Raw genomic sequence first — 26,664 nt, 5'->3', positions numbered from 1 at the left:
AGATTACTTCGATTATCGTTTTCATTCAGTCCAAACATTAGGGAAGACCGAGGCAAGATGACACACTTTTTACATTTTATTTTTTGGTTCTTTTCTATACAGCATTTGTGCCTATCTTTAATATAATTCGAGAGTACAATATCCTTCGTGACAAAACTGTGACAGCAACTAACAAAATTCTACAATTATCAATAGGTAAATGAAATTACGAGACTGTGAGAATTTACTTCCACTATTAAAAATGCAATTTAATGCCATTATTTCATAACTGTTGCTCATGATAAAATGCAACTTACGTCATATGTGTTAAAGATGGTTTTGCACTCCCTACTTGCTGGATTCTGCAATTTATTGGGAAATAACCGAATATAAACAATGTGTAAATTTATTCCTGTAACATGCTTCGGTCTCCCCTATTTGCTCTGATGTGTGTCACATTGCAAAAATAAATAAATTCAAGATATATATATATCTATATATTTTGCTTTCCACATTTATACTTAATAAAAAATGCATAGATACGCTGCTCGATATAGACACCGAGAAGAAGATAGGGAATGCCGGACTGAGGAAAACTGAAGTCGCGGACAGCGACAATGATGAATATTTTATAATGGATAAGTACATCAATGTATCAAGTTCTCATACATCTGAACTCTTGTCTACGCATATTGCAATACATAAATATGGGATTGGAATTCTCGGGAAATTTCAGTTCGCTGAAAATACCAGTCCACGTTGCTATATAATATAATAATAATATGTTATACTTATTCGAGGGGAAAATAACAAATGTCGCGTCGCACGAGCTATAGACGCTGTAAAGTCTCCTTCCTCAGCTGATTTGTCACTGATATATCAAAACAGTACACGAAAAGCATCTCAATACATCACAACTGATTAAATTGCATAGTTGATCATGTTGTAGGTACATATTGGGTTAATGCAATTTTGAAAATTTTTTTCAAGAAAAAAGACGCGTTTTTTTATACGGATCGACGAATTTAAAGAATATATTTCGTTTAGAGAACATGGACGCGTTGAAATTTACACTCGCAATTCTCGCAATCGCTGGATGCTGGCGACCGTTCTCGTGGACGTCGCTGATCAAACATACATTATACAACGCGTATTCATTATTAATAATTAGCCTACTGTACAGCTACACACTCACGCAGTTTATGGATTTTGTCCTAAATGTCGACAATCCGGACGATTTTACTAACGTTGTCTATATGATGTTGACCCTGTTCTCTTCGTGCTACAAAATACTAGATCTATGGGTGAATCATAAGAGTTTAGCGGAATTAATTCAGAATCTTACGGAAGGAACATTTAAGCCACTAGTACCTATCGAAATCGAAATTCGACGTAAATTCGACAAAGTAATACAGTAAGTAAAAAAAAATTATCTTTTTATTTACGGTACTTGATTTGTAAGAATTGTGTAAATAATTATAAAGTTTGGCAGATATATAGATTATAATATTTTATAAATTAAATTGGGGGGGGGGGAGATTTTACTACTTCAACCAGAATTGTGTTTCCAAGTCTGACGATTTGTCGGCGTTTACTATGGTTGGAATAATATTTGTCTATTAAAAATAATAAGACACGAACATCTTGTTACGGCTTTCCGTGCCCTATTCTTCATACTGAATTTTAATCCTCGGATTTGAATATTATTAATTTTATAAATATTGTAATATTGTATCTAACGAAATGTTTAGAATATCATTACAGCATTTTTCCCAAAGACTTTTTATAGATATCACTCTTAATATTATTAACCCTAGCTTACCACACTGGGGTGCCTGTAACCTTAGGTAAAATTCTCTAATTTGCTACGAGAATTTACCTTTTCTTTACAAGCGAATATTTTCCAACTACTGTCTTTTTCATATTTTCTTATTCATAGGCATATTCCTTGATGTCTGGCGTATCGGTAGAAAAAAGTGACTTAAAATTAATTGATTTTTTCATATAGCTAAATATACGACGTGGAGTAGCCTGTACCCCAGTGTAGGAAGCTCGTAAAAATTTGGAAGTGTGGAAAGCTAGGGTTAATAGATATTATTAACAGAATTCTGTATCATATATACGTTTAAAATTATTTATATTTATGTATTAGTTGCATAACTTTGATTACATGTAGAAAATATTGTTTTTCTTACTACCTCGGTCGAAAGTACGTACTTTCGGCCCCGGTTCCAAGGCAGAAAGTCTCATTTTTATGCCTTGGTTAAACTACATGCGCGCCATTTAGAATAGCGGGAGTAAAAACTTAGTTGCGTGCACTGGCACTCAATATATGACAAGATCCCTACCACAATATTACCACAAACCCAATTCACATCGCCCCAACCTCTACTTTTACTTTCACTCGTATAACCTAAAAATTTGTTTACGGTTAGTCAATGATAATGTTTATTAGTAAATTCTATTCAGAAAGTGATATGTGATTAGTGTAATAAAAATAAAAATAAGAATAAAATGCATAAACCATTATCTGGCGAGTCAACAGATGAGGAAGAAGTCACCAAAAACTTTGATGCGGAAGCACAATTAAAGATGCATTTGATTTGATGCCTCCCCCCGACCAGCAGCACTCGCTTCGCTCGTGCCGCAAATGTCGGGGCAGGCATCAATATCTTCAACACACACATGTCATTCTTCCGTACTTTCGACCAGGCAGCAAGAAAAATAGTATACACTACACGGGCAGAAAGTTTGAGAGCCCTGAACTGCGCGCCATCGTGCTCTCGGCTTGTAGTGTAATATACTATTTCTACGAAAGTAAAAGACATTTTTATCTTACGAGATAAAGGCGTAATCACTTTTTCTTATTTTTTCTAGAAATAACGCAATGTGTTATGCTATGTTGGTTGCAGTCAGTTGCGCATTTCAGATCTTGGTATCATTACTGACGAATTTCAGAAAGAGGCAGTTAACATTCGGAGGATGGATACCATATGATTACTCGTCGTTCGTGATGTTTTCTCTCACATATGCTCATCAAATCGTAGGCGGAGTAGCTTCGTGCATTATTAACGTTGCTTGTGACTGTCTCATTGTCGGTTTGCTACTGCATCTATGCTGTCAGATTACGATATTAGAATCTCGCCTGAAAGGTATCGTATATGGGCACTATACTCTCAGCGACTGTGTACGCCATCATCATCACATAATCGAGTTAGTCTTGTGATAATCTTGACTTAATCTTGGAATATTCAATAATTTTTGAATTTGGTAATATATCTTAAAGTTTTTTTATTTACATGAAATATGTTTTTAAATTAATTAAAAAGGATATTCTATTATATAGTATTAATTCTATTTATTTTTTGTTTATTCTTATATTTATGCAGATATATTTCATAATCAATTTGTTACTGATTTGCGATGTTAAATCCATCTTAATACACTACCTTAAATTTTCTTAATACATGTTATTTTAATACATTATTTGGTAAAATTTCCGAAATCGCCTATGTTCCAAAAGTCGTATATCGAACCTATTTTTTATTTTTCATGTTAAATGGCATGTAACAATTATTTATGCCTTTCAATTTATCCAACACAATTAATTATAATGCTCAGTATAAAAATATTTTGTTTGCAGATACGCATACGCGACTAACGCGAAATTTACGAAGATAATCGCATTTCAATTCGTAGCAAGTACATTCATAATGTGCTCGAATTTGTACCAACTATCTAGAAATAAAATAAACGCTAATTTCATTGGTTTATTCTCATATACATCGTGTGTACTTGCAGAAATTTTCATCTATTGTTGGTTTGGAAATAAACTCAAACTAATGGTGTGCATATATTTATATATGTTTATATAGAACAAGGTGCATCAGACTACCCGTCCCACCCATTTCCCATAAGCGCAAGGTGACAAGAAGTTGGAGAAAACCATACGAAACTTTGTATTATTATTTCGACACCATCACCTCTCAATTTTCCAGTCGTTTCTTCTCAACGATTGAAAATACTACGATTATGTTCAAATAAAAGATGTTTCTTTTTTTAAGCTTTACTGAACAATACTCTACACGACATATGTTCCCATGTTAGAGATTTCAAAGTTGACTCCACTTGCCATTACCTCCGGTTAATTTCAGTAAACAGAAATGCTTTCATTCGATTCCTTGAATAAGATTTAAGGCTTACGGAAAAAGTTGAAGAGACAGATGGTCTGATACTCCCTGTACATATATGAGAATTACATTTCCAGACAATCCGCATGACTAAAAAGACGTCATAAAGACACGCGTATTGTCTAGATTATTACACGTTTCTTTTACAAAGAACCTGAAAGCAAAACATTTTGTATGTTAAAATATATAAATTTTATAGAGCTTTCAATTAGTCGATAATATTTTCGAAACAGAATGGATAGCGTTGGATAATAAAACTAAAAGAAGCCTTTTGATAATTATGAATCGCGCGATGAGACCTATTGAGTTTACACACACTGCACACATTCTTAACATGAACCTAGACTCTTTTGTAGCGGTTAGTATAAAACATAGTATGTTATAAAATTTAATTTCTTTAACTAATAAAATTTTTATCTTACATCTTTTGGTCAAGATTTTAGTAATAAGTTTTTCAAAATAAATATTGGTCATTATTAATATACATTTTATATGTAACATTTACCATGATTGATAATTACGTAATATAGTACTAAAATTTATATAAATTTCAATTTTGGATAATCTTTTTCAAAAAGATTTTAAAAGAGATTAAATATATTTATAATTATTGCAGTTGCTTAAAACGTCGTATTCTGCTTACAACTTGCTAGTAAAAATACAGGAATAACAATATAAAAGTGGATACGAAGATAAGTAAAAGATATTTATTAAGTCCCTTGAAAAAAGCACCAATACTAGATGTACGTTAATTAATCATTAGTAAATATTAAATATTGTTAACAAGTAAACAAGTGCAAAAAATTTTTGCATTAACATAAGACTAAATTATTCTGGACATTGATAACAATTAATTTTTTCAACAAACAAATGTTTTTTTTTATACCAAAATATATTTAAAATATGTAATAAATTTTAAAATATATTTTTTTTCTAAATAACGTTTCAAATACCGTTTGTCTTAATATTTTCATATGCAGGACGATACTGGGAAAATCGTAAAGATGTCATACACATACTATTCGACACAGTCTATTCGAAAAAACATCATTGCAAATATGAAAAATGTATAATAAAAATTTCAAGATATTATTAAAACCAATAATTATATTTAATTCCTGCCTGACTCTAGCCAGTATATAAGTGCATACCTTGTATTGTTATTCTTTTGTTTAATTACGATGTGGGAGTAGAAATACTAAATGATACGCCAGATGCGAACGTCTAATAAATAAAATACTTTGTGTAACGAGAAATAATATATTTTGAAAATTTACGAAGTTACGAAGATTATAATTACAGCTTTATATAAAGCATAACTTTAAAGTGTTTCTTGCATAATCATATTGTAACAATCAATATACTGAGCGAGGTATCTCTATCTTCTAGATAAATACGATAATAAATGAAATAAACTTGCCCCTATCAGCAAGTGGCATACAAGACATATAAGGCGATCGTTGAATTATCAATGAACTTTGAAGAATTTGTTTCTTCCTCTCTTGATTATATTGCGATTTTGCTATCTATCTAGAAGAAAAGAATAAAAATATACATCTCTTGTGTAATAAAAGTTGCAGGTAGAAGTCATTATACTAGAGCTACCTTACATAGATATTGCTGTATCGCAGGTTTTATGTTATAAAGATAGGGATATTAAATATGCAATAGAAAAAAGGAAATATCGTCGAGAAATATCGTCACCGTCGAAGAATCGCATCATACGTCTATACACATTTAACGGTGCACCCTCTTGAAATAATGTTATCTGATTCTTTTTACTGCGTGATAGAAACTTTGTTAAGCTAAAGTTATAAATATATTGTTGTGTGAACATCGTTCAAAGATTTCTATCAATCATTATCAGAAATATATGGCAATGCACGTTATATAATTATACATTATATCTTTTCTTTATTTCCTAATTAAACGAGAAAGCTAATAATGCATATTTTGAAATTAACGCGTACAATTGTTATGATCACTGGATGCTTTCGACCACTTTCGTGGACATCTCTGTTTAAACAGACAGTTTATAATATTTACAGGGTATATGTAATTGGCATGTTATTTTTTTTTTCAATGTCGCAATTTATGGACATTGTTCTAAACGTCGACAATCCTGACGACTTCACTAATAATTTAAACATGATGTTAACCTCATCTGCTGCATGTTATAAGTTGTTTATCGTGTGGTTAAATTATGAGAAGATTGCAGCGTTAATTAACTGTCTCACTGAAGTGCCATTTAAGCCCTTAAATTTGGATGAGATAAAAATTCGACGGCAGTACGATAAAATAATATGGTAAATATACTTCTTAATTAAATAATCTTCAATCTTTTATGTAACATTATAGATATTTCTTTAATTCAATATTTTGTACATATAATTAGTACATTTCTTTAAAAATATATTGCAAATTCTAACGTAATTTAAAAATTTAGATTTATTATTTAAAATTTAATATATTTGAGAAATGCAAAGCAAATTTGTATTAATAAAATTTTAAATAATTTAATAATAAATTAATTTAAAAGAATCAAATTCAATTACAGTATTATTAAATAGTATATTATTTATCACAAAGAATAAATGTACAATTATTTCAAATTCTTTATCTTCTTTACAATTAATGTTCTACGAAGCTTAAAACAATTTCTTCAATCATCTTCTAGGAACAACACGTTACATTACACGAGCTTAATTGGAACAACATGCTCGTTCATCGCCATGATGTCGTTATTCACTGATTTTAGGCACAAAAGATTAACGTATAGAGAATGGGTACCATACGATTATTCGTCTTACAAAACTTACTGTTTAACTTACGCTCAGCAAATGATAAGTACCTTCCACTGTGCTAGTGTGAACGTCGCTTGCGATACCCTTTTATGTGGACTCTTAATGCACATATGTTGCCAGATCGAGATCTTGGAATATCGCCTAAAGAATATCTTAAGCAATCAATTTACTCTGGGCTACTGCATACACCATCACAACCGAATTTTACAGTTAGTTATTATATTAATGCCGGAAAATGATATATCTATAATATTTAGCATTGCTATTATGTATATTACTTAATAAAACCATGATATAAATCATACGCATTTTTCTACTTTTTTCAATCCCTTTTTTTACAATTGCAAAAACAAAGATTCAAGATTTTATACTAAACCAAAATATAATTATTTTAGATGCTTTATACAATCGCTAAAATGTACACATTATTATTAACAATATTAACTTTTACTACTATATAGCTATTATAGATATATCGTGTTTTTACGGCTTCATTAATGTTATATGTTAATTTGTTAATCTGATCTGCATATGTCTAGTCATTTTTTTAAATAATAAAAAATTTATCTATTAATCATAACAACGTAAATATTATTAATTTTATGTACATATACAAATATCACAGAATATAAAAACCAAAAGTTCTATTACAGATATGCGCAAGTATTGAATATGAGATTTACAAAAATAGTCGGATTTCAGTTTATGGCAAGTACGATGGTAATTTGTTGCAATTTGTATCAACTGACCAAGTCGACTTTCAGCGCAAACCATGTACAATTAATTATGTATACAAGTTGCATGCTGACCCAAATATTTATTTATTGCTGGTTTGGAAATAAAGTCAAATTAAAGGTATATGTATCTAATAAAACAAATTGTTAAAGGTCATAAATAAAATATTTTACACATAATATTATAGGGCCTTGAATTAACGGACAGTATTTTTCAAATGGAGTGGCCAAATCTAGACAATAACATTAAGAAGGGCCTCTTGCTAGTTATGAAACGTTCAATGATACCCATTGAAATTTCTACTATGTATATTCTAACCATAAATTTGGATTCTTTTGTGGCGGTTAGTATAAAAAATTTATCGTAATGTAACTAAAACAATCAACTAGAATAATTATTTAATAAATTTCTAATTTCTTTAATTATAATTCTAATCAAATAATAAAATTTGTTTTATAATTAAAATAAATTAGAAATGTGTTCATATATTTATACTTAGCTAATGTAAATTATTATTGATCGACTTACAAATATTTATAATAATGATTATAATACATGAATTTAAAATAATTTGAAATATTTTTTAACATTTCAGTTGCTTAAGACATCATATTCTGTTTATAATTTACTAGTGCGAGTGTAATAATAAAAATTGTTATATTTTCATATGCGATAATGCATTATGTTTTATGTCAGGAAAATATGCAATAATCTTGCAAGCAGATTGCATATGTGAAATACAATATAACTATAAATAGAATAACTGTTATCTATATAAATATTAATATAAATATATATGTTTGTTAATTGTAATTATAAGAAATATATGAATATATGTATTTCTTATCGTTTTTTTATTTTAAATATGTTCTTATGTACCCCAAGGAACACATGTAAAATACAAAGCTTGAGTTCAATATTAGTATCCGACTGATTTTACAAGAATCATGAAAAGAATCATATTAATGGTTAAAGAAGAAGAACCGGAATTGCATCGTTGCACATAAAAATATAGCATTACATAAATTTAGATATTATTAAATTAAATCGTTTCGACTGTTCTTTTTTTTTTTTGACTGTATTTTCTTATAAATGTAATACCTCTAATAATGTTTAGAGACTCCTTCGCCTGCTTATGTTGCGTGTAGGAATCGATACTTAGAATGTCGCGACTCTTATATGGATAGTAGATAAATGTAATAAGAGAGAGATGTTATATATCGTGAGACTTATATCAAGATATTGCCGAGGTTCACATCTCATATATTATTGAAAAACCTTTGAAAATTTTTTCCTTTTTTTCTTGACATGTTATAATTTTGTTCTCTCTATTTCGATGTAGCAATGGAAATATTACATCTTCTATATAATCGAACGTGTACGTAGAAATAGTTTACCCAATTATCTTGAGGACATACTGCAATGCATTAAAGACAATTATTGCAATTTTGTTATTATAAAGATACAGATATTAAATATGCAAAAGTAAGTAGGAAATATTGATGGAAAATATCGTTACCATCGAGAAGTAACGTCATAAGTCTATAGACCTTCTACAGGGCCTTGTTACCCTCGTGAAATTATGTTATTTTGTCTTACTTTTCGTATAATAGAGATTCTGTTAGGCTAAAGTTATCTTGAGAGCAATGAATATTGACCTATAATATTTCCATTATTATACTCACAAAGTTATAACACGTTATATAGTCTTATACAACTCAATTCTGCTGTATCTATTTTTCCGTTTACTTTTCTTTCCACACAATTAAATTAATGAAATATTCTGATATAAGATATAATGCATATTTTGAAATTGACGTATACAATTGTTACGATATCTGGATGTTTTCGGCCGCAATCGTGGACATCTTTATTTAAACGAACAGTTTACAATATCTACAGATTATATGTAATTACCATGTTGTATACGTTCACAATATTTCAAATTATGGACCTCGTCCTGTATGTCGACAATACTAACGACTTCACAAACAATATGAATATGATGTTGACCGTATCAATTGCATGCTACAAAGTACTCATCATGTGTTTAAATTATGAGAATATTGTCGCGTTAATTAACTATCTTACCGAGGAGCCGTTTAAACCACTAGATTCGGATGAGATGAAAATTCGACGACGATATGATAAACTAATACGGTAAATATATAATTTAATTTAATAATTTTCAATCCCTTATTTAACATTGCTCTTTGGGAAATATTTATTTGATTTATAATATTTCTTATATACACACTTAAAATTACATTTATTTAAAATAAATATTTTAAATGTAAATTTAAGGAGAAATTTTTTTTTTTCGCTAAATTTATCGCTTTTTTCTAATTTTCTGGTGTAGAAACTATACAACGGATCAATGCGAAATTTGGCATGTGGATTTATTTATCTCTTATCTATTCACAAAAAAATAACTCTTTAGTCACTTTCTAGGAACAATACATTAAGGTACACACTCTTAGTTACGGCAACATGCATAATCGTCATTTCGTCTTCGGTATTCACTGACTTTAGACACAAAAGGCTAAAATATAGAGAATGGATACCATACGATTATTCATCTTACAAGATATTTTGCTTCACATATGCTCAACTACTTTTAAGCGCATGTTTTGGCGGTATTGTAAGCGTCGCAATAGATAGCCTTGTGTGCGGATTGTTTATGCACATATGTTGTCAAATTGATATTTTGGAATATCGCCTGAGAAAAATTTTGAGCAATCAACTTACTGTGGCTTATTGCGTACGGCATCATAATCGAATTTTTGAGTTAGTTATCATTTTAGCGCCAAAAAATTATATCTTATTCAGCATTGCTATCATATGTAATTTATTTGGCAAAGTTGTGCGATAGAAGTCATATATTTTCTCCGTTTTATTTGATTTACATTTCTTTGATTATAAAATAGTAGATTAAAAATTATATGCTATGTCCAAATGATTAAGTACACTAGAATGTTTAAAATGTATTATTACTTTTACTATTATTGTTTAAGTGTAATTGTCATTAAATAATTGTTAATTATACATATATATATATGTATATCTTCTACCACATACTTTTATCGCCTTATTTATAGATATATTTGCTATACTGCTTTATTAAAGCATTAATCTTTTTAATCAGTTCTTATTTTTATCATAACTTTTTCCATAATTAATGTTTGCATTAAAATCATAATTCTATTACAGATATGCGCAAGTAGTGAATATGAGATTTACAAAAATAGTCGGATTTCAGTTTATGGCAAGTACGATGGTAATTTGTTGCAATTTGTATCAACTGACCAAGTCGACTTTGAGCGTAAACCATGTACAATTAATTATGTATACAAGTTGCATGCTGACGCAAATATTTATTTATTGCTGGTTTGGAAATAAAGTCAAATTAAAGGTATATGTATCTAATAAATCAAATTGTTAAAGGTCATAAATATAGTATATTACACTACAAGGGCCGAAAGTTGAATTTTCGACCCTGCGCGTCATGATGTCCCGAGGCGAAGCCGAAGGCATCATGACGAGCAGGACCGAGATTTCAACTTTTGGCCCGCGTAGTGTATACGATTTTTCTTCATAGCCGGTCGAAAGTACGTTATTAATTTTACTTTTTTTAACTTTAAAGGTTAATAAGCATGTTTTTGATGCCTGCCCCCGACATTTGCGGCACGAGCGAAGCGAGTGCTGCTGGTCGTGGGGGCAGGCATCAAATACATTCGAAGAGTCAAGTCTTGTCATATTTTGTAAAAATAAATTAAATCCATTCTATCAAAAATAGATTGTATCGATCAACAGACTTCTTTGGCAACGTATCTGTATTTATTATCAATCGCGCTTCTGCATCGAAATTTCGTATAACTTCTTCCTCGTCTACGGATTCATCAGATGACATATTGTTCATTTTTGCTAGATTATTGAATTGACTTTAATATTATAATATTTTAATATTAAATTAACTGACGAGACAGAACAATATTGATGACTATTTTTAAGGTTAAAGGGCGTTAAGGTTTAAGGTTATAGAGGGCGCGCGTGTACTTCTCACAGGGAGTAAATGTTAAACTTTTGTCCCTGCTATTAGGGACGAAAGTACGTACTTTCGACCGAGGTATGAAGAAATAGTATATTACACTACAAGGGCCGAAAGTTGAATTTTCGACCCTGCGCGTCATGATGTCCCGAGGCGAACTTCAAATATTTTACACATTATATTATAGTATTATAGGACAGTATTTTTCAAATGGAGTGGACAAATTCAGACAATAGCATTAAGAAAGGCCTCTTGCTAGTTATGAAACGTTCGATGATACCCATTGAAATTTCTACGGTGTATGTTCTAACCATAAATTTAAATTCTTTTGTGGCGGTTAGTATTATAAAAAATTTATCCTAATGTAACTAAAATAATCAACTGGAATAATTATTTCATAAATTTCTAATTTCTTTAATTATAATTCTATTCAAATAATAAAATTTGCTCTATAAAATAAATTAGAAATGTGTTCATATATTTATACTTAGCTAATGTAAATTATTATTGATCGACTTACAAATATTTATAATAATGATTATAATACATGAATATTTAAAATAATTTGAAATATTTTTTAACATTTCAGTTGCTTAAGACATCATATTCTGTTTATAATTTACTAGTGCGAGTGTAATAATAAAAATTGTTATATTTTTATATGCGATAATGCATTACGCATTGTGTTTTATGTCAGGAAAATATGCAATAATCTTGCAAGCAGATTGCATATGTAAAATACCAATAACTTTATATATATATAATATTATTTAAATTATATATATATATAGTATATTATTTAATGTATAAATAATTGACAAGTTAAAATTGATACCTACTTTAAAAAAATTCATAGTTTATTATAAGAAAGTATAGAAAATAATAACTTATAGTAGAAATAATAATGTAATATTTTTCCCAAATATTATTTGTATATTACTATTATCTATTGTACAGTTCGAAATCCTACCGAAATAATTATAGAAGAACAAATTACTGCGATTATCATTTCCACCCAATCCAATTATTTGATGTGATGTGTGTCACGCAGCAAAAACAAATAAATTCAAGATACCTCGCTTTCCGCGTTTATAAAAAATGCATAGGTATGCTGCTCGATATAGATACCGAGAATAACATAGAGAATCCTGGGGGGGGCTGAGGAAAACTGAAGTCGCGGACAGTTACAATAATGAATAAAATATTTTGTAATGGATGAGTACCATGTATCAAGATTTCATACATCAGAACTCTTGTCTACGCACACTTATATTGCAATATATAAATATATAGGATTGGAATTCTCGGGGAAAATTTCAATTCGCTGAAAATATCAGTCCACGCTTGCTATAATAACAATGTTACTTATTTGAGGGGAAAATAACAAATGTCATGTCGCACGAGCTATAGACGCTGTAAAGTCTTTCTCCTCAGCTGACTTGCGATTGATGTATATCATCACGCAACGTATATCAAAACGAAGTACACGAAGAGCATCTTAAAACATTACAACATATTAAATTACATAGTTGATTAGGTTGTTGTACATATTGTTAATGCAATTGTGAAAATTTCTTACAAGAAAAAAGAAGTTTTTACTGAGAAAGAATATTTTATTATTTAGAGAACATGAACGCGCTGAAATTTACACTCGTAATTCTCGCAATCGCTGGATGCTGGCGACCGTTCTCGTGGACGTCGCTGATCAAACACACATTATATAACGCGTATACATTATTAATAATTAGCCTAATGTACAGCTTCACATTCACGCAGTTTATGGATGCTGTACTAAATGTCGACAATCCGGACGATTTTACTAACATCTTATACACGATGGTGACCATGTTCGCTGCATGCTATAAAATACTTAATCTATGGGTGAATCACGAGAGATTCGTGGAATTAATTCATAATCTTACGGAAGGAACGTTTAAACCAGTAGTACCTGTCGAAATCGAAATTCGACGTAAATTCGACAAGATGATACAGTAAGTATGAAATTATATCTTTATTTAGAGTAAATTCGGGTGAGATGGCCTTAGAGGAGAGATGGCCTATTCGATACTAGACGTCAAGCTAGATTGAGAGAACACGGGTGGGTCATCTCTCCTCTATGACTATCTCACCCAATTTATCCTAATATGTTATCTGATTTGTAAGAATTGTCAATAATAGTAAAGTCTTGCAGATATACATATATACATTAGAATATTAATTCTACAAATACGGAATATTTAGAAAATCATTCGAGCATATTTTCCCAAAGATTTTTTTCCATATATTTCGTTCCTTAATATTACTAACAATAAGAGAACTCGATGATTATCATGTACAGTGTACGTTCAAGTTATTTGTATTTTATATATTATTTTATGTATATTTCTTATAAATTTTACATATAGAAAATATCATTTTTCTACAGAAAAAAATTTTTGTCTTGCGAGATAAGAACAAAATTACTTTTCTTATTTTTTATAGGAATTACGCAATGTGTTATGCTATCTTGATTATGGTCACTTGCGCAGGCCACGTTTTGCTATCGTTACTAACGAATTTTAGAAAAAGGCAGTTAACATTTAGAGGATGGGTACCGTTTGATTACTCGTCGTTTGTGATATTTTGTTTCACGTACGCTCATCAATACATAGGCGTGATATCTGGGTCCTTTGTTAACGTTGCTTGTGACAGTCTCATTGTTGGCCTGCTACTGCACCTATGCTGTCAGATTACGATCTTACAGTATCGTCTAAAAGGTGTCATAAATGGCCAGAATACTCTGAGCGACTGTGTACGCCAACATCATCACATAATCGAGTTAGTCTTGTAAAAATCTTGTTAGATTTATAATTTTAGAATGTTTAATAATTAATTCTAAATTTGGCAATATATTTTAAAAAGCTCTCTTATTTACATAAAATATATTTTAAAATTTATTATTTTATAATATTATTGAATCAATGTGAGATATTAGTTCTTTATTTTTACTATTAAGATATTAAATGACATGTAACAATTATTTTTGTCTTTCAATTTTTCCAATACAATTAATTGTAATGCTTACTATAAAACAATTCTGGTTTACAGATATGCATACGCGACTAACGCAAGATTCACGAGAATAATCGCTACTCAATTCATAGCGAGTACATTCGTAGTGTGCTCGAATTTGTACCAACTAAGTAAAACTACATTAAATACATATTTCATTGGGATATTTGCATATACGTTTTGCGTACTTGTACAAATTTTCATTTACTGTTGGTTTGGAAATAAACTTAAACTAATGGTGTGCATGATTATAATACCCCAAATTATATTATGCGAATAATATGTACATATATATATATATGTTGGTTTAAATTTCATATATATGTACATATCTATGTATATACAATATGAGAATTATATTATTGCACGTATCTTTTATGAGAACCTGATAGTAATACATTTAGCATATTAACGTTTATGAATTTACAGAGCCTACAATTGGTCGATAATATATTCGAAATAGAATGGATAGCGTTGGATAATAAAACTAAAAGAAGCCTTTTGATAATTATGAATCGCGCAATGAGGCCTATTGAGTTTATCAGTGCACACATTCTTAACATGAACCTAGACTCTTTTGTAGCGGTCAGTATAAAACATAGTATGCTATAAAATTAACTTCTCTAATAAATACAATTTCTATCTTTTATCTTTTATATGAAATTTTAGTAATAAATTTAAAAAAAATATATATATATATATATTGGGTACTATGTACTATTAATATACATTTTATATGTAACATTTATCATAGTTAATAATTATAAAATATGGTACTAAATATAAATGTTAACACTATGGATTATCCCCCTAAATATAATTTTAAAAGAGATTGAATATATACAATAATATTAATAATTACTGCAGGTGCTCAAAACGTCGTATTCTGCTTATAATTTGCTAGCACAAATAAAAGAATAACGGTATGAAGACAAGTATTACGGCAAGTAAAATATATATTGCTAATATTAATAGTTAATGCGTAATTTGTTAAGTCCTTTAATAATAACACCAATATTAAAATACGTTAATTATTAATCAATATTATTAATAAATATTGTTGAATATAAAAAGGTGCAAAAAATTGTTGCATTAAGATAAGACTAAAAATATTCTAGCACTTGTTAAGAGCTGATCTTTTTTAATGTTTTCTTTATTTCATATAAGAATATATTTAAAAATATAATAGGTTGTAAAGTATTTATTTTTAAATAACGGTTTCTTACAATAATAAAAAATAATAAGAAATTTCATACACAGGACGATACTGGAAGAATCGTAAAAAATTACATGCATACTTCTATTCGAAATGGAAAAGACTTAATTACATCATTGCAAATATGAAAAATGTGTCATAGAAATTTAAATATTATTAAGATTATTAAGTTTAGCCTATCTGACTATAGCCTTATGACTATATACATACCCCGTATAATAATCTTTTTTCTTGATTTCGTTGCGCGAATAGAAATCAATACTGGGTGATACGCCAGACGCGAACGATAATAAATAAAATACTTTGTGTAACGAAAAGAAACATATTTCCAGATATATTACGAAGATTACTCGTATCTCATATCATACCTATTGATAAATATTTGAAGAGTTAATTCTCCGTCTCCTTATACTTTATTACAATTTTGTCCTCTCACTCAAGATGTAAAAATGAAAATAATGTCTTCTGCAATAAAAATTGCACACAGAAGTATTTCTATCAACTATACCTCGTGTAAATATTACATTATAGACAATGACTGCAAGTTTGATATTAGGTATACTCTCGGCACAGACACTATTACTCTATTACAAGTATACGAAGGTAAAGACATCGAATTTATAGAAGAAAAGAGAAAATATTGTTGGCGATAACATTGTTTCGAAGAATTATGTGTCAGAGTCTATAGACGTTTCTCAGTGCACTTTCTTAAAATTATATTATATCTCATCTTACACTTTTTACGAAATAGTGATTTTGTCAGACTACAGTTATTTTGAGAATTAAAATTGCTGTAAAAAATTCTATAATTATTCTATCAGTACCAAAGTTGATAAAACACGTTGTATAAACAGATAAAGATAAACGTATCTTTCTTTTAATCAAACAAGACTTTATAATGCGCATACTGAAACTGACGTGTACAATTTTTATGATCGCTGGATGCTTTCGACCGCAATCGTGGACGTCTTTGTTTAAACGAACAGTTTACAATGTCTACAGGTTGTATGTAATTAGCATGTTATACGCTTTCACATTGTCGCAAGTAATAGACGTTGTGATGAATACCGATAATCCTAACGACTTCACCGACAATTTGAATAAGTCGTTGACCGTGTCGGTTTCGTGTTATAAAATTTTTATCGCGTGGTTAAGTTGCAAAAACATTGCTGGATTAATTAATTATCTTACCGAAGAGCCATTTAAACCGTTGGATTTGGGTGAAATAAAAATACGAAGACAATACGATAAAATAATACGGTAAATGTTTTTAAATTAAGAATTATTTTCAAGCTTTTATTTAACATCAGTCTATTTAAATTTTTTTTTCATTGTGTATTAAACACGCAATATCTTAAATATATGTAAAATTATAACTAAATTCTAATATTTACTTTTATTTAAAATGATATATAATTTGATATGTTAAAAATGTTAGAGACATATATATTTATATTTTATTTAGTTTTTAATAATAATTGTTTAATAATAAATTATGTTTCTCAATTATTATATATTAAAATAAACCCTAATTAGCCGTATTGTCACAGACACTTAGCACTACTGTCCCACGCAGATTATTCATGATAAAGAATAAATATAAAATCGTTTTCTCAAGCACTTCGTATCGAAACTTATGTGCATTAGAAATATCACAGATAACAATTAACATGTTTGGTCGCTTTCTAGGAACAATACGTTACGCTACACGATATTGATTGTGACGTCATGGACGTCCCTAATTTTGACTTCATTGCTCACTGACTTTAGACACAGAAAATTGACATATAGAGGATGGATACCATACGATTATTCATCTTACGCGACGTTTTGTTTTACGTACGCTGTGCAAGTATTAAGCACGTTCCACTGTATTGTTGTGAATGTTGCTTGCGATACTCTCTTATGTGGGTTCTTGATGCACATATGTTGTCAGATCGAGATCTTGGAATATCGCCTAAGAAAATTCTTGTGCAATCAATTTAGTTTGGGCTACTGCATACGCCATCATAATCGAATTTTTGAGTTAGTTATCATATTAACAGTGGAATATTAAGTATTATTTAGCATTACTTTCACCAATATTTTATTGATGTTTTAATCAGTTAATCTATTGTACACACGTGTTTCAATAATTTTTAATGTATATAAACATCCTCTTCTCTCTCTCTCTCTCTCTCTCTCTCTCTCTCTCTCTATATATATATATATATATATATATATGTATATATAAAATAATTTAAAAAATTCATGTATTAATTATTATACGATCAAAATTATATTAACTCACTATACATGAATATCATACTGTTCTAAAAACAAGAATTTGATTGCAGATTTGCGCGGATGGTGAATACAAGATTTACGCAAATAATCGGATTGCAGTTTATGGCTAGTACAATGGTAACGTGTTTTAATTTGTATCAACTGACTAAGTCCGCTCTAGGAACAAACCATGTTCTGACAGTTATATACACAATATGCATGTTAACGCAAATATTTATTTATTGCTGGTTTGGAAACAGAGTCAAATTAAAGGTATACACCTCTTTAATTAAACAGGTTGAAAAACGTATCCCCCCCATAAACAATATATATTTTTTTTGTAGAGTTTACAATTAACAAACAGCATTTTTCAAATGGAATGGCCAATTGTGGAAAATAGTGTTAAAAAAAGCATCTTAATAATTATGAAGCGTGCAATGACACCTATTGAAATTTCTACCATATATATTCTGAACATAAATTTGGATTCCTTTGTAGTGGTTAGTGTAAAAATTTATCTTAATGCGTTAATCTAAAGAAAGTTAAAATAATCAAAATGTCGAATAAAATTCTAATGATTGTTTTTTCTATTGCACACGTACATATAAACACGAACACACACACACACACACACACACACACACACACACACACACACACACACACACACACACACACACACACACACACACACACACACACACACACACACACACACACACACACACACACACACACACACACACACACACACACACACACACACACACACACACACACACACACACACACACACACACACATTTAATTTAAATAATAAAAATTATCCTTATAAATATATCTATTAAAATTACATATATAAATAGATTATCATTAGCTAATTTATAAATATAAACATTTTTATAAAAAATATTTTTATATCTAGCTAATATAATAGACTTAAATGTCTTTATCATTTCAGTTGCTTAAAACATCATACTCTGTGTATAATGTATTGCTACAAGTACCAGAATAGTAAAAATAAGAAAAGGATAAATAAGAAGCTCATTTTATTAGCATATAGTTATAAAGAAATTGCAATAGAATAATTGTTATCTATATAAATACTAGCTTTTTCGCCCGCGCGAAGCGGGCGCCAGCGCAAAATTGTTACTTGTAGTTATAAGAAATATATGATGTATATATGCATTTCTTACCGTTTCTTTTTTTTAAATATGTTTTTATGTACCAAGGGACACATATGTAAAATACAAAGCTTGAGTTCAATATTAGTATCCGACTGATTACAAGAATCATGAAAAGAATCTCATATTAATGGTTAAAGAAGAAGAACCGGAATTGCATCGTTGCACATAAAAATATAGCATTACATAAATTTAGATATTATTAAATTAAATCGTTTCGACTGTTTTTTTTTTTTTTGACTGTATTTTCTTATAAATGTAATACCTCTAATAATGTTTAGAGACTCCTTCGCCTGCTTATGTTGCGTGTAGGAATCGATACTTAGAATGTCGCGACTCTTATATAGATAGTAGATAAATGTAATAAGAGAGAGATGTTATATATCGTGAGACTTATATCAAGATATTGCCGAGGTTCACATCTCATATATTATTGAAAAACCTTTGAAAAAATTTTTCCTTTTTTTCTTGACATGTTATAATTTTGTTCTCTCTATTTCGATGTAGCAATGGAAATATTACATCTTCTATATAATCGAACGTGTACGTAGAAATAGTTTACCCAACTATCTTGAAGACATACTGCAATGCATTAAAGACAATTATTACAATTTTGTTATTATAAAGATACAGATATTAAATATGCAAAAGTAAGTAGGAAATATTGATGGAAAATATCGTTACCATCGAGAAGTAACGTCATAAGTCTATAGACCTTCTACAGGGCCTTTGTTACCCTCGTGAAATTATGTTATTTTGTCTTACTTTTCGTATAATAGAGATTCTGTTAGGCTAAAGTTATCTTGAGAGAATGAATATTGACCTATAAAATTTCCATTATTATACTCACAAAGTTATAACACGTTATATAGTCTTATACAACTCAATTCTGCTGTATCTATTTTTCCGTTTACTTTTCTTTCCACACAATTAAATTAATGAAATATTCTGATATAAGATATAATGCATATTTTGAAATTGACGTATACAATTGTTACGATATCTGGATGTTTTCGGCCGCAATCGTGGACATCTTTATTTAAACGGACAGTTTACAATATCTACAGATTATATGTAATTATCATGTTGTACACGTTCACAATATTTCAAATTATGGACCTCGTCCTGTATGTCGACAATACTAACGACTTCACAAACAATATGAATATGATGTTGACCGTATCAATTTCATGCTATAAAGTACTCATCATGTGTTTAAATTATGAGAATATTGTAGCGTTAATTAACTATCTTACCGAGGAGCCATTTAAACCACTAGATTCGGATGAGATGAAAATTCGACGACGATATGATAAACTAATACGGTAAATATATATTTTAATTTAATAACTTTTGATCCCTTATTTAACATTGCTCTTTCGGAAATATTAATTTTATTTATAATATTTCTTATATACAAATTTAAAATTACACACATTTATATTTAAAATAAATATTTTAAATAAATGTAATTTTAAATAAATTAAAAATTTTAATGTTTTTAAATTCAACTCATTTCACAAGTTACTTCTATTAAAAACTAAAAATAAAAATTTTTAAATTGTTTAATTATAAATTATGTTCGACAATCTACAATAAAAATAAATTAAATTGGTAGTACTAGTATCAAATAATATTTTATTTGTTATAACAAATAGATATAAATTTTTCTCAAGTCTTTTATTTTATATAGTTTATGTGTGTTAGTAATTATACATCGGTATAACTCTTTAGTCACTTTCTAGGAACAATACATTAAGGTACACAGTCTTAGTTACGGCAACATGCATAATCGTCATTTCGTCTTCGTTATTCACTGACTTTAGACACAAAAGGCTAAAATATAGAGAATGGATACCATACGATTATTCATCTTACAAGATATTTTGCTTCACATATGCTCAACAACTTTTAAGCGCATGTTATAGCGGTATTGTAAGCGTCGCAATAGATAGCCTTGTGTGCGGATTGTTTATGCACATATGTTGTCAAATTGAGATTTTGGAATATCGCCTGAGAAAAATTTTGAGCAATCAACTTACTGTTGCTTATTGCGTACGGCATCATAATCGAATTTTTGAGTTAGTTATCATTTTAGCGCCAAAAAATTATATCTTATTCAGCACTACTATCATATGTAATTTTATTTGACAAAGTTGTGCAATGGAAGTCATATATTTTCTCCGTTTTTATTTGATTGATATTTCTTTGATTATAAAGAAGTAGGTTAAAAATTTTATGCTATGTCCAAATGATTAAGTGCACTAAAATGTTTAAAATGTACTTACTTTTACTATTATTGTTTAAGTGTAATTGTCATTAAATAATTGTTAATTATACATATATATATATACATATATATATCTTTTACCACATATACTTTTATCGCCTTATTTTGCTGTACTACTTTATTAAAGCATTAATCTTTTTAATCAGTTCTCATTTTTATCGTAAATTTTTTCATAATTAATTTTAGCATTAAAATCATATATATATAATAAGTAAGTTAACTTATTATTTATAAACTTTATTTGCTCTATACATGTATGTATAAGTTTACGATTCTCCAAACGCAAAATCTTAATTGCAGGTTTGCGCAGTTAGTAAATATAAATTTTACAAAAATAATCGGATTTCAATTTACGGCGAGTGTTATGATAACATGCACAAATTTGTATCAATTGACTAAATCAACTTTCAACGCAGACCATTTTTCATTAATTACATTCACAGGCGCCATGCTAACGCAGATATTTATTTATTGTTGGTTTGGAAACAAAGTCAAATTGAAGGTATATCTAATAGAACAAAAGCTTAGAAGTGATAAATATAATATTTTACGTATTACTTCGCAGAGTCTCCAATTAACAGATAGCATTTTTCAAATGGAGTGGCCAAAAATGAATAATAATGTCAAGAAGAGCTTGTTGATAATTATGAAACGTGCAATGACACCCATTGAAATTTCTTCTTTATATATCTTAACCATGAATTTGGATTCCTTTGTATCGGTCAGTATAAAAATATTTATTTTAATGTACCTATAAATTAAATTTTATTATAATTTAAATAATTAAAGTACTTTACACATCTTTTTATTTCTGCTTACGCTCCACAGTTACATTTAATTATCTAATAAATCTTCTATAATACCTTTGTAAATTTGATTATACACATAGATTATATAATATTGTTTGCCTATTTATTATAAGGAGTACAAATAAGATTCCGCCGTTTTTTATCAAAATTGGGCATTTATTGTGAAAGAAGATGTGAAATTGCTTGTTGAGTCACTCCTAATATAAGTGCAAGTTTTTTTTGCGTTTGGCACGAATCTTCCTCCAATAATGCTTCCAATTTCGTGTCTTCGTACACTTTTGGCCTTCCGCTACGCTCTTTGTCCTCGACGTCAAAATCACCGTTCTTAAACTTTTGAAACCACTCACGACAACTTCTCTCACTCTACAAGCAATCGATGCGCCTCAGCTGCAGATTTCTTCAAATTAAAGAAATAAATCAAAAGTTCCCGCAAATATATGACGCTTATTCGGCTCAAAATTCGACATTTTCGCACGAAAAGAATTATGTGATGCCGATACAGTCTGATACTATGTCAAGTTTATGGTGTTGCCAGATGTCCAACCTTACGATGTAACACTTTACATCTGACAATTTCAACCATAACCTCCTGGTGGGGCCATCTATTGTAAAACAGCGGAGACTTATTTGTACACCTATTATATAAATATTATCGTGATTCTAATAATATTTAGTGTTTTTTTTTATTATTATTTCAGTTGCTTAAAACATCATATTCTGTTTATAACTTATTAATACAGGTACAAGAATAATAGAAAGCCATAAATAAAACAAAACAAGTTAAGTTAATTATAGTAATTATAAAAGAATTGTAATAAGATGATTGTTATTAGTAATAAATCTAATGTTTATTTTATTTATTAGCTATAGTTGTATAAAATATATGTACACGTATACGACATTGTTTTTTATACTTTAAAAGTATTTTTATACATATATATACTCTATCAAAGGAATATATAAATGTTATATATTTTAATTTAATACTGTCAAAGTCTCTCTCTACTTTGATGTACATAAGTCTTATGTTTACAATGGATCAAAAAAGTATTTACACACCCAGTTTTCGTTATCTTTATTCGAAGGAATAATACATAAGTACGAACTGGATCCATAAATAATTTATTACATACAGTATATGTAATAAGTTACTTATGGACACAATTTGTACTTATGTATTATTCCTTATTAGAATAAAGTTATTGTAGGAAAACTGTATATGTTATAATTGAATATAAAATACATGATACCTCGTATAAGTATAAGGCGTTGACATACCATTAACTTTTTTCCAAATATCTAATGCAGAGTGATTAGAAGAATTATAAAATAAATCATGTTGTATGGTTCAAGAAAGAAAACTGAAATTGCACATTCAGAAAAGAACTTGACGTCAATAAATGAAATATCAGAAAATCTTTTTTTCCATATATATGCTTGACTGTTTTAAGCTTTATAAACACATACCTCTAATGTTTCTTTATCTTTCTATATTGCATGTGTGAGAATCAAGATTGAACGACTTCTAAGCAAAGGCAATATCAAATAAAATATTTTGTCTTTGATACATCGAGGTATTATTGTAGACATTATTTTTACCTCATACTTTATTAATGTATCTTTAAAGAATTTACTCTCTTTTCTTTGTTATACTAGAATTTTGCCCTTCCTTCTGTAAGTATAATATATGAAAATAGTTGATCTCTTATATGAGAGAAAAGTTGCATGTAAAAATAATTTGTCTTGTTATTTTGCGTAAATATCGCTTTGAAGAGAATTGTTGCAAATTTGGTATCATGAACATGGTTATTAATTATGTGAGAAGAGAGAGGACTTATTGTCAACGTTTATTATCAGAGAATCGCGTCACAAGTCTATATTCCTAAGTATATACTCTCTTGAAATAACATTTTTGTCTTTATTTCACGTGCAATAAAGAACCTGTCAAGTTAAAATTATCTTAAAAATAATAAATGTGGTTTAAATATTTTCAAAATTTCTAAAACAGTATCGAAGCTTATAACATACGTTACATAAGCAAATATATTTGTCTCTTTTTATTCAAACAAAAGACAAAAATGCATATTTTAAAGTTTACATTTTTAATCGTTACGTTTGTTGGGTGCTTTCGACCGCTAACTTGGACATCGCAATTTAGACGTGCTATTTACAATCTCTACAGAATATTTATAATTATCATTTTATATACTTTTGCTTTTTTACAATTCATGGATATTTTGCTGAACGTCGACAATCCCGACGACTTTACTAATATTTTATACATGGCTTTAAATGTGTCCGTTTCTGGTTTTAAATTATTAAAAGGTTAGACCACTGTGTTTCAGGATAATTTTCAGGAATTAATTTTTAACAAAATATTTATGAAACACCAGTAATATTTTTTTATTATTTACTATACACATTGAAGAACGTGTCAAAATTTTGTTGCCCAAAAAAATATAAAACTTGTCGAGTTAAGCCGCTTCGCGCTTCCCTATGATTTTCGGATGGTGTACATGATTTCGCGAAAACCAGTCGTCTGAAACAAAAATAAAAAATATGATCATTATCTACATTGTATTGGCTTTCGTCTGACGGAGCATTTTTTTTCTCATTTTTGGCGACAAGAACAAAATTCCTGAATTTTTTACTGCAATTGGGCAAAATTCAGGAATATTTTTCTCGTCGCCAAAAATAAAAAAAAGTAAAATGCTCCGTCAGACGAAAGCCAATACAATGTAGATAATGAGCATATTTTTTATTTTTGTTTCATCAGACGACTGGTTTTCGCGAAATCATGTACACCATCCGAAAATCATAGGGATGCGCGAAGCGGCTTAACTCGACGAGTTTTATATTTTTTTGGGCAACAAAATTTTGACACGTTCTTCAATGTGTATAAAAGATAATAAAAAAAAATTACTGGTGTTTCATAAATATTTTGTTAGAAATTAATTCCTGAAAATTATCCTGAAACACAGTGGTCTAACCCCTTAATAATGTAGCTAAATTATGAGAATGTTACAACATTAATTACTGCACTTAACGACGAACCATTTAAACCGTTGGATCCAGGCGAGTTGGAAATTCGTCAAAAATTTGATACATTAATACGGTAAATATACATATATTATATAAATTATATATATTTAACTTTTATTTAACTATGATTTCTTTTGGGACATAAATTTCTAGGTCTAATACATTACGCTATTCGATTTTGATTGCGACATCATGGACGTTCATGAGTTTGATGTCGTTGCTCACTGATTTTAGACACAGAAAGTTAACGTATAGAGAATGGGTACCATACGATTATTCATCTTACATGGTGTTTTGCGTTACGTATGCTCACCAAATTCTGAGCACGTTTTATTGTGCTAATGTGAACATCGCCTGCGATACTCTCATATGTGGATTCTTAATGCACGTGTATTGTCAAATAGAGATCTTGGAATATCGCTTAAAGAAGATCTTAAGTAATCAAAGTATTTTGGACTACTGCATACGCCATCATAACAGTATATTTGAGTTAGTCATCCTAATAATAATTTTATATATATAACGTTCGTTTTTAGTTAACTAAAAAAAACGTTATATATAAAATTCACGATTTCCATGATGTACTTAATTACAATTATCCTGTAAAACAAAACAACGGTATACATTAAATTTTCTTTAATTTCTATTATTGTAAAAAGAAAAATCTAAAATTTTGATTTAAGATAGCTAAATAATATAATTTGTTATTATCTTTCCTTTTATAACTAAACGACTCATGTACCTATATTTATTTTTTATGTTATGTTGTTAACACGTTCCAATCAGCATCATTAAATTCTTTTTTAAACCACAATAATTATTATAATATATAGCTGTTTTTTAAATAATATAGGTCATGGTTTTGGATCAATATGCAACATACATATCCGCATATTATAAAATTAAAAATTTGATTTCAAATTTGCGTGTTCGATAAACACAAAATTTTCACAAATAATCGGATTACAGTTTATAATAAGCACATTTATAATATGCTCTAATTTGTATCAATTGAGCCAATCGTCGTTAAACACAGACAGTATTGGATTAA

The 26,664-nt window shown here is 29.0% G+C and overlaps 5 protein-coding genes across 8 annotated transcripts; all 5 read left to right on the top strand.

Moving 5' to 3' along the window:
- The first annotated feature begins 15 nt into the window (after positions 1–15).
- LOC143898865 (uncharacterized) lies at positions 16–15,750 on the top strand. The gene is made up of 10 exons (XM_077408647.1): positions 16–1,393; positions 2,857–3,192; positions 3,623–3,824; positions 4,369–4,527; positions 4,786–4,829; positions 13,364–13,747; positions 14,238–14,573; positions 14,844–15,045; positions 15,237–15,392; positions 15,675–15,750. Exons 1-10 carry the CDS (start codon positions 1,032–1,034, stop codon positions 15,726–15,728), a joined length of 2,235 nt encoding a protein of 744 aa, XP_077264773.1. The 5' UTR covers positions 16–1,031; the 3' UTR covers positions 15,729–15,750.
- On the top strand, positions 5,784–9,460 carry LOC143898780 (odorant receptor 94b-like). Its single transcript, XM_077408497.1, has 5 exons — positions 5,784–6,475; positions 6,847–7,182; positions 7,627–7,828; positions 7,896–8,051; positions 8,304–9,460. The coding sequence occupies exons 1-5, from the start codon at positions 6,114–6,116 to the stop codon at positions 8,349–8,351; spliced, it is 1,104 nt and encodes a 367-aa protein (XP_077264623.1). The 5' UTR covers positions 5,784–6,113; the 3' UTR covers positions 8,352–9,460.
- On the top strand, positions 9,499–12,505 carry LOC143898784 (odorant receptor 46a-like). Its single transcript, XM_077408505.1, has 5 exons — positions 9,499–9,868; positions 10,160–10,495; positions 10,919–11,126; positions 11,952–12,092; positions 12,346–12,505. Exons 1-5 carry the CDS (start codon positions 9,507–9,509, stop codon positions 12,391–12,393), a joined length of 1,095 nt encoding a protein of 364 aa, XP_077264631.1. The 5' UTR covers positions 9,499–9,506; the 3' UTR covers positions 12,394–12,505.
- A 322-nt stretch (positions 15,751–16,072) lies between the features above and the next one.
- Positions 16,073–19,558, top strand: LOC143898777 (odorant receptor 46a-like). Of its 2 annotated transcripts, XM_077408493.1 has the most exons (6): positions 16,073–17,283; positions 17,713–17,875; positions 17,960–18,048; positions 18,360–18,561; positions 18,633–18,788; positions 19,250–19,558. In XM_077408493.1, exons 1-6 carry the CDS (start codon positions 16,922–16,924, stop codon positions 19,301–19,303), a joined length of 1,026 nt encoding a protein of 341 aa, XP_077264619.1. In that variant the 5' UTR covers positions 16,073–16,921; the 3' UTR covers positions 19,304–19,558. The 2 variants fall into 2 exon arrangements, with proteins under 2 accessions (XP_077264619.1, XP_077264618.1); XM_077408492.1 differs by having other exon boundaries at positions 17,713–18,048.
- A 40-nt stretch (positions 19,559–19,598) lies between these two features.
- Positions 19,599–24,158, top strand: LOC143898767 (odorant receptor 46a-like). Of its 3 annotated transcripts, XM_077408461.1 has the most exons (5): positions 19,616–20,797; positions 21,218–21,553; positions 22,063–22,264; positions 22,328–22,483; positions 23,270–24,158. In XM_077408461.1, the coding sequence occupies exons 1-5, from the start codon at positions 20,436–20,438 to the stop codon at positions 23,321–23,323; spliced, it is 1,110 nt and encodes a 369-aa protein (XP_077264587.1). In that variant the 5' UTR covers positions 19,616–20,435; the 3' UTR covers positions 23,324–24,158. The 3 variants fall into 3 exon arrangements, with proteins under 3 accessions (XP_077264586.1, XP_077264585.1, XP_077264587.1); XM_077408459.1 differs by having other exon boundaries at positions 19,602–20,797; positions 22,063–22,483; XM_077408460.1 differs by lacking the exon at positions 23,270–24,158 and having other exon boundaries at positions 19,599–20,797; positions 22,063–22,544.
- The last annotated feature ends 2,506 nt before the right edge of the window (positions 24,159–26,664 follow it).

The sequence above is a fragment of the Temnothorax americanus genome, unplaced genomic scaffold (assembly GCF_048541705.1).
Source record: "Temnothorax americanus isolate GAGA-0224 unplaced genomic scaffold, ASM4854170v1 Scaffold24, whole genome shotgun sequence".
Taxonomy (NCBI): domain Eukaryota; kingdom Metazoa; phylum Arthropoda; class Insecta; order Hymenoptera; family Formicidae; genus Temnothorax; species Temnothorax americanus.
This window is presented reverse-complemented; position numbering and strand designations above follow the sequence as displayed.

Bases quoted from the DNA above. Each gene is read 5' to 3' on its own strand.
- LOC143898767 (XM_077408459.1), top strand. From the start codon at position 20,436: ATGCATATTTTGAAATTGACGTATACAATTGTTACGATATCTGGATGT. The intron at 20,798-21,217 runs GTAAATATATAT...GTCACTTTCTAG, and splicing joins CGATATGATAAACTAATACG to GAACAATACATTAAGGTACA. The intron at 22,484-23,269 runs GTCAGTATAAAA...TTATTATTTCAG, and splicing joins ATTTGGATTCCTTTGTATCG to TTGCTTAAAACATCATATTC.
- LOC143898780 (XM_077408497.1), top strand. From the start codon at position 6,114: ATGCATATTTTGAAATTAACGCGTACAATTGTTATGATCACTGGATGC. The intron at 6,476-6,846 runs GTAAATATACTT...ATCATCTTCTAG, and splicing joins CAGTACGATAAAATAATATG to GAACAACACGTTACATTACA. The intron at 8,052-8,303 runs GTTAGTATAAAA...TTAACATTTCAG, and splicing joins ATTTGGATTCTTTTGTGGCG to TTGCTTAAGACATCATATTC.
- LOC143898777 (XM_077408492.1), top strand. From the start codon at position 16,922: ATGCGCATACTGAAACTGACGTGTACAATTTTTATGATCGCTGGATGC. The intron at 18,049-18,359 runs GTTAGTTATCAT...ATTTGATTGCAG, and splicing joins CATCATAATCGAATTTTTGA to ATTTGCGCGGATGGTGAATA. The intron at 18,562-18,632 runs GTATACACCTCT...TTTTTTTTGTAG, and splicing joins GAAACAGAGTCAAATTAAAG to AGTTTACAATTAACAAACAG.
- LOC143898865 (XM_077408647.1), top strand. From the start codon at position 1,032: ATGGACGCGTTGAAATTTACACTCGCAATTCTCGCAATCGCTGGATGC. The intron at 1,394-2,856 runs GTAAGTAAAAAA...TATTTTTTCTAG, and splicing joins AAATTCGACAAAGTAATACA to AAATAACGCAATGTGTTATG. The intron at 15,046-15,236 runs GTGTGCATGATT...ATGAATTTACAG, and splicing joins GAAATAAACTTAAACTAATG to AGCCTACAATTGGTCGATAA.
- LOC143898784 (XM_077408505.1), top strand. From the start codon at position 9,507: ATGCATATTTTGAAATTGACGTATACAATTGTTACGATATCTGGATGT. The intron at 10,496-10,918 runs GTTAGTTATCAT...ATTCTATTACAG, and splicing joins CATCATAATCGAATTTTTGA to ATATGCGCAAGTAGTGAATA. The intron at 11,127-11,951 runs GTATCTAATAAA...ATAGTATTATAG, and splicing joins AAGTCAAATTAAAGGTATAT to GACAGTATTTTTCAAATGGA.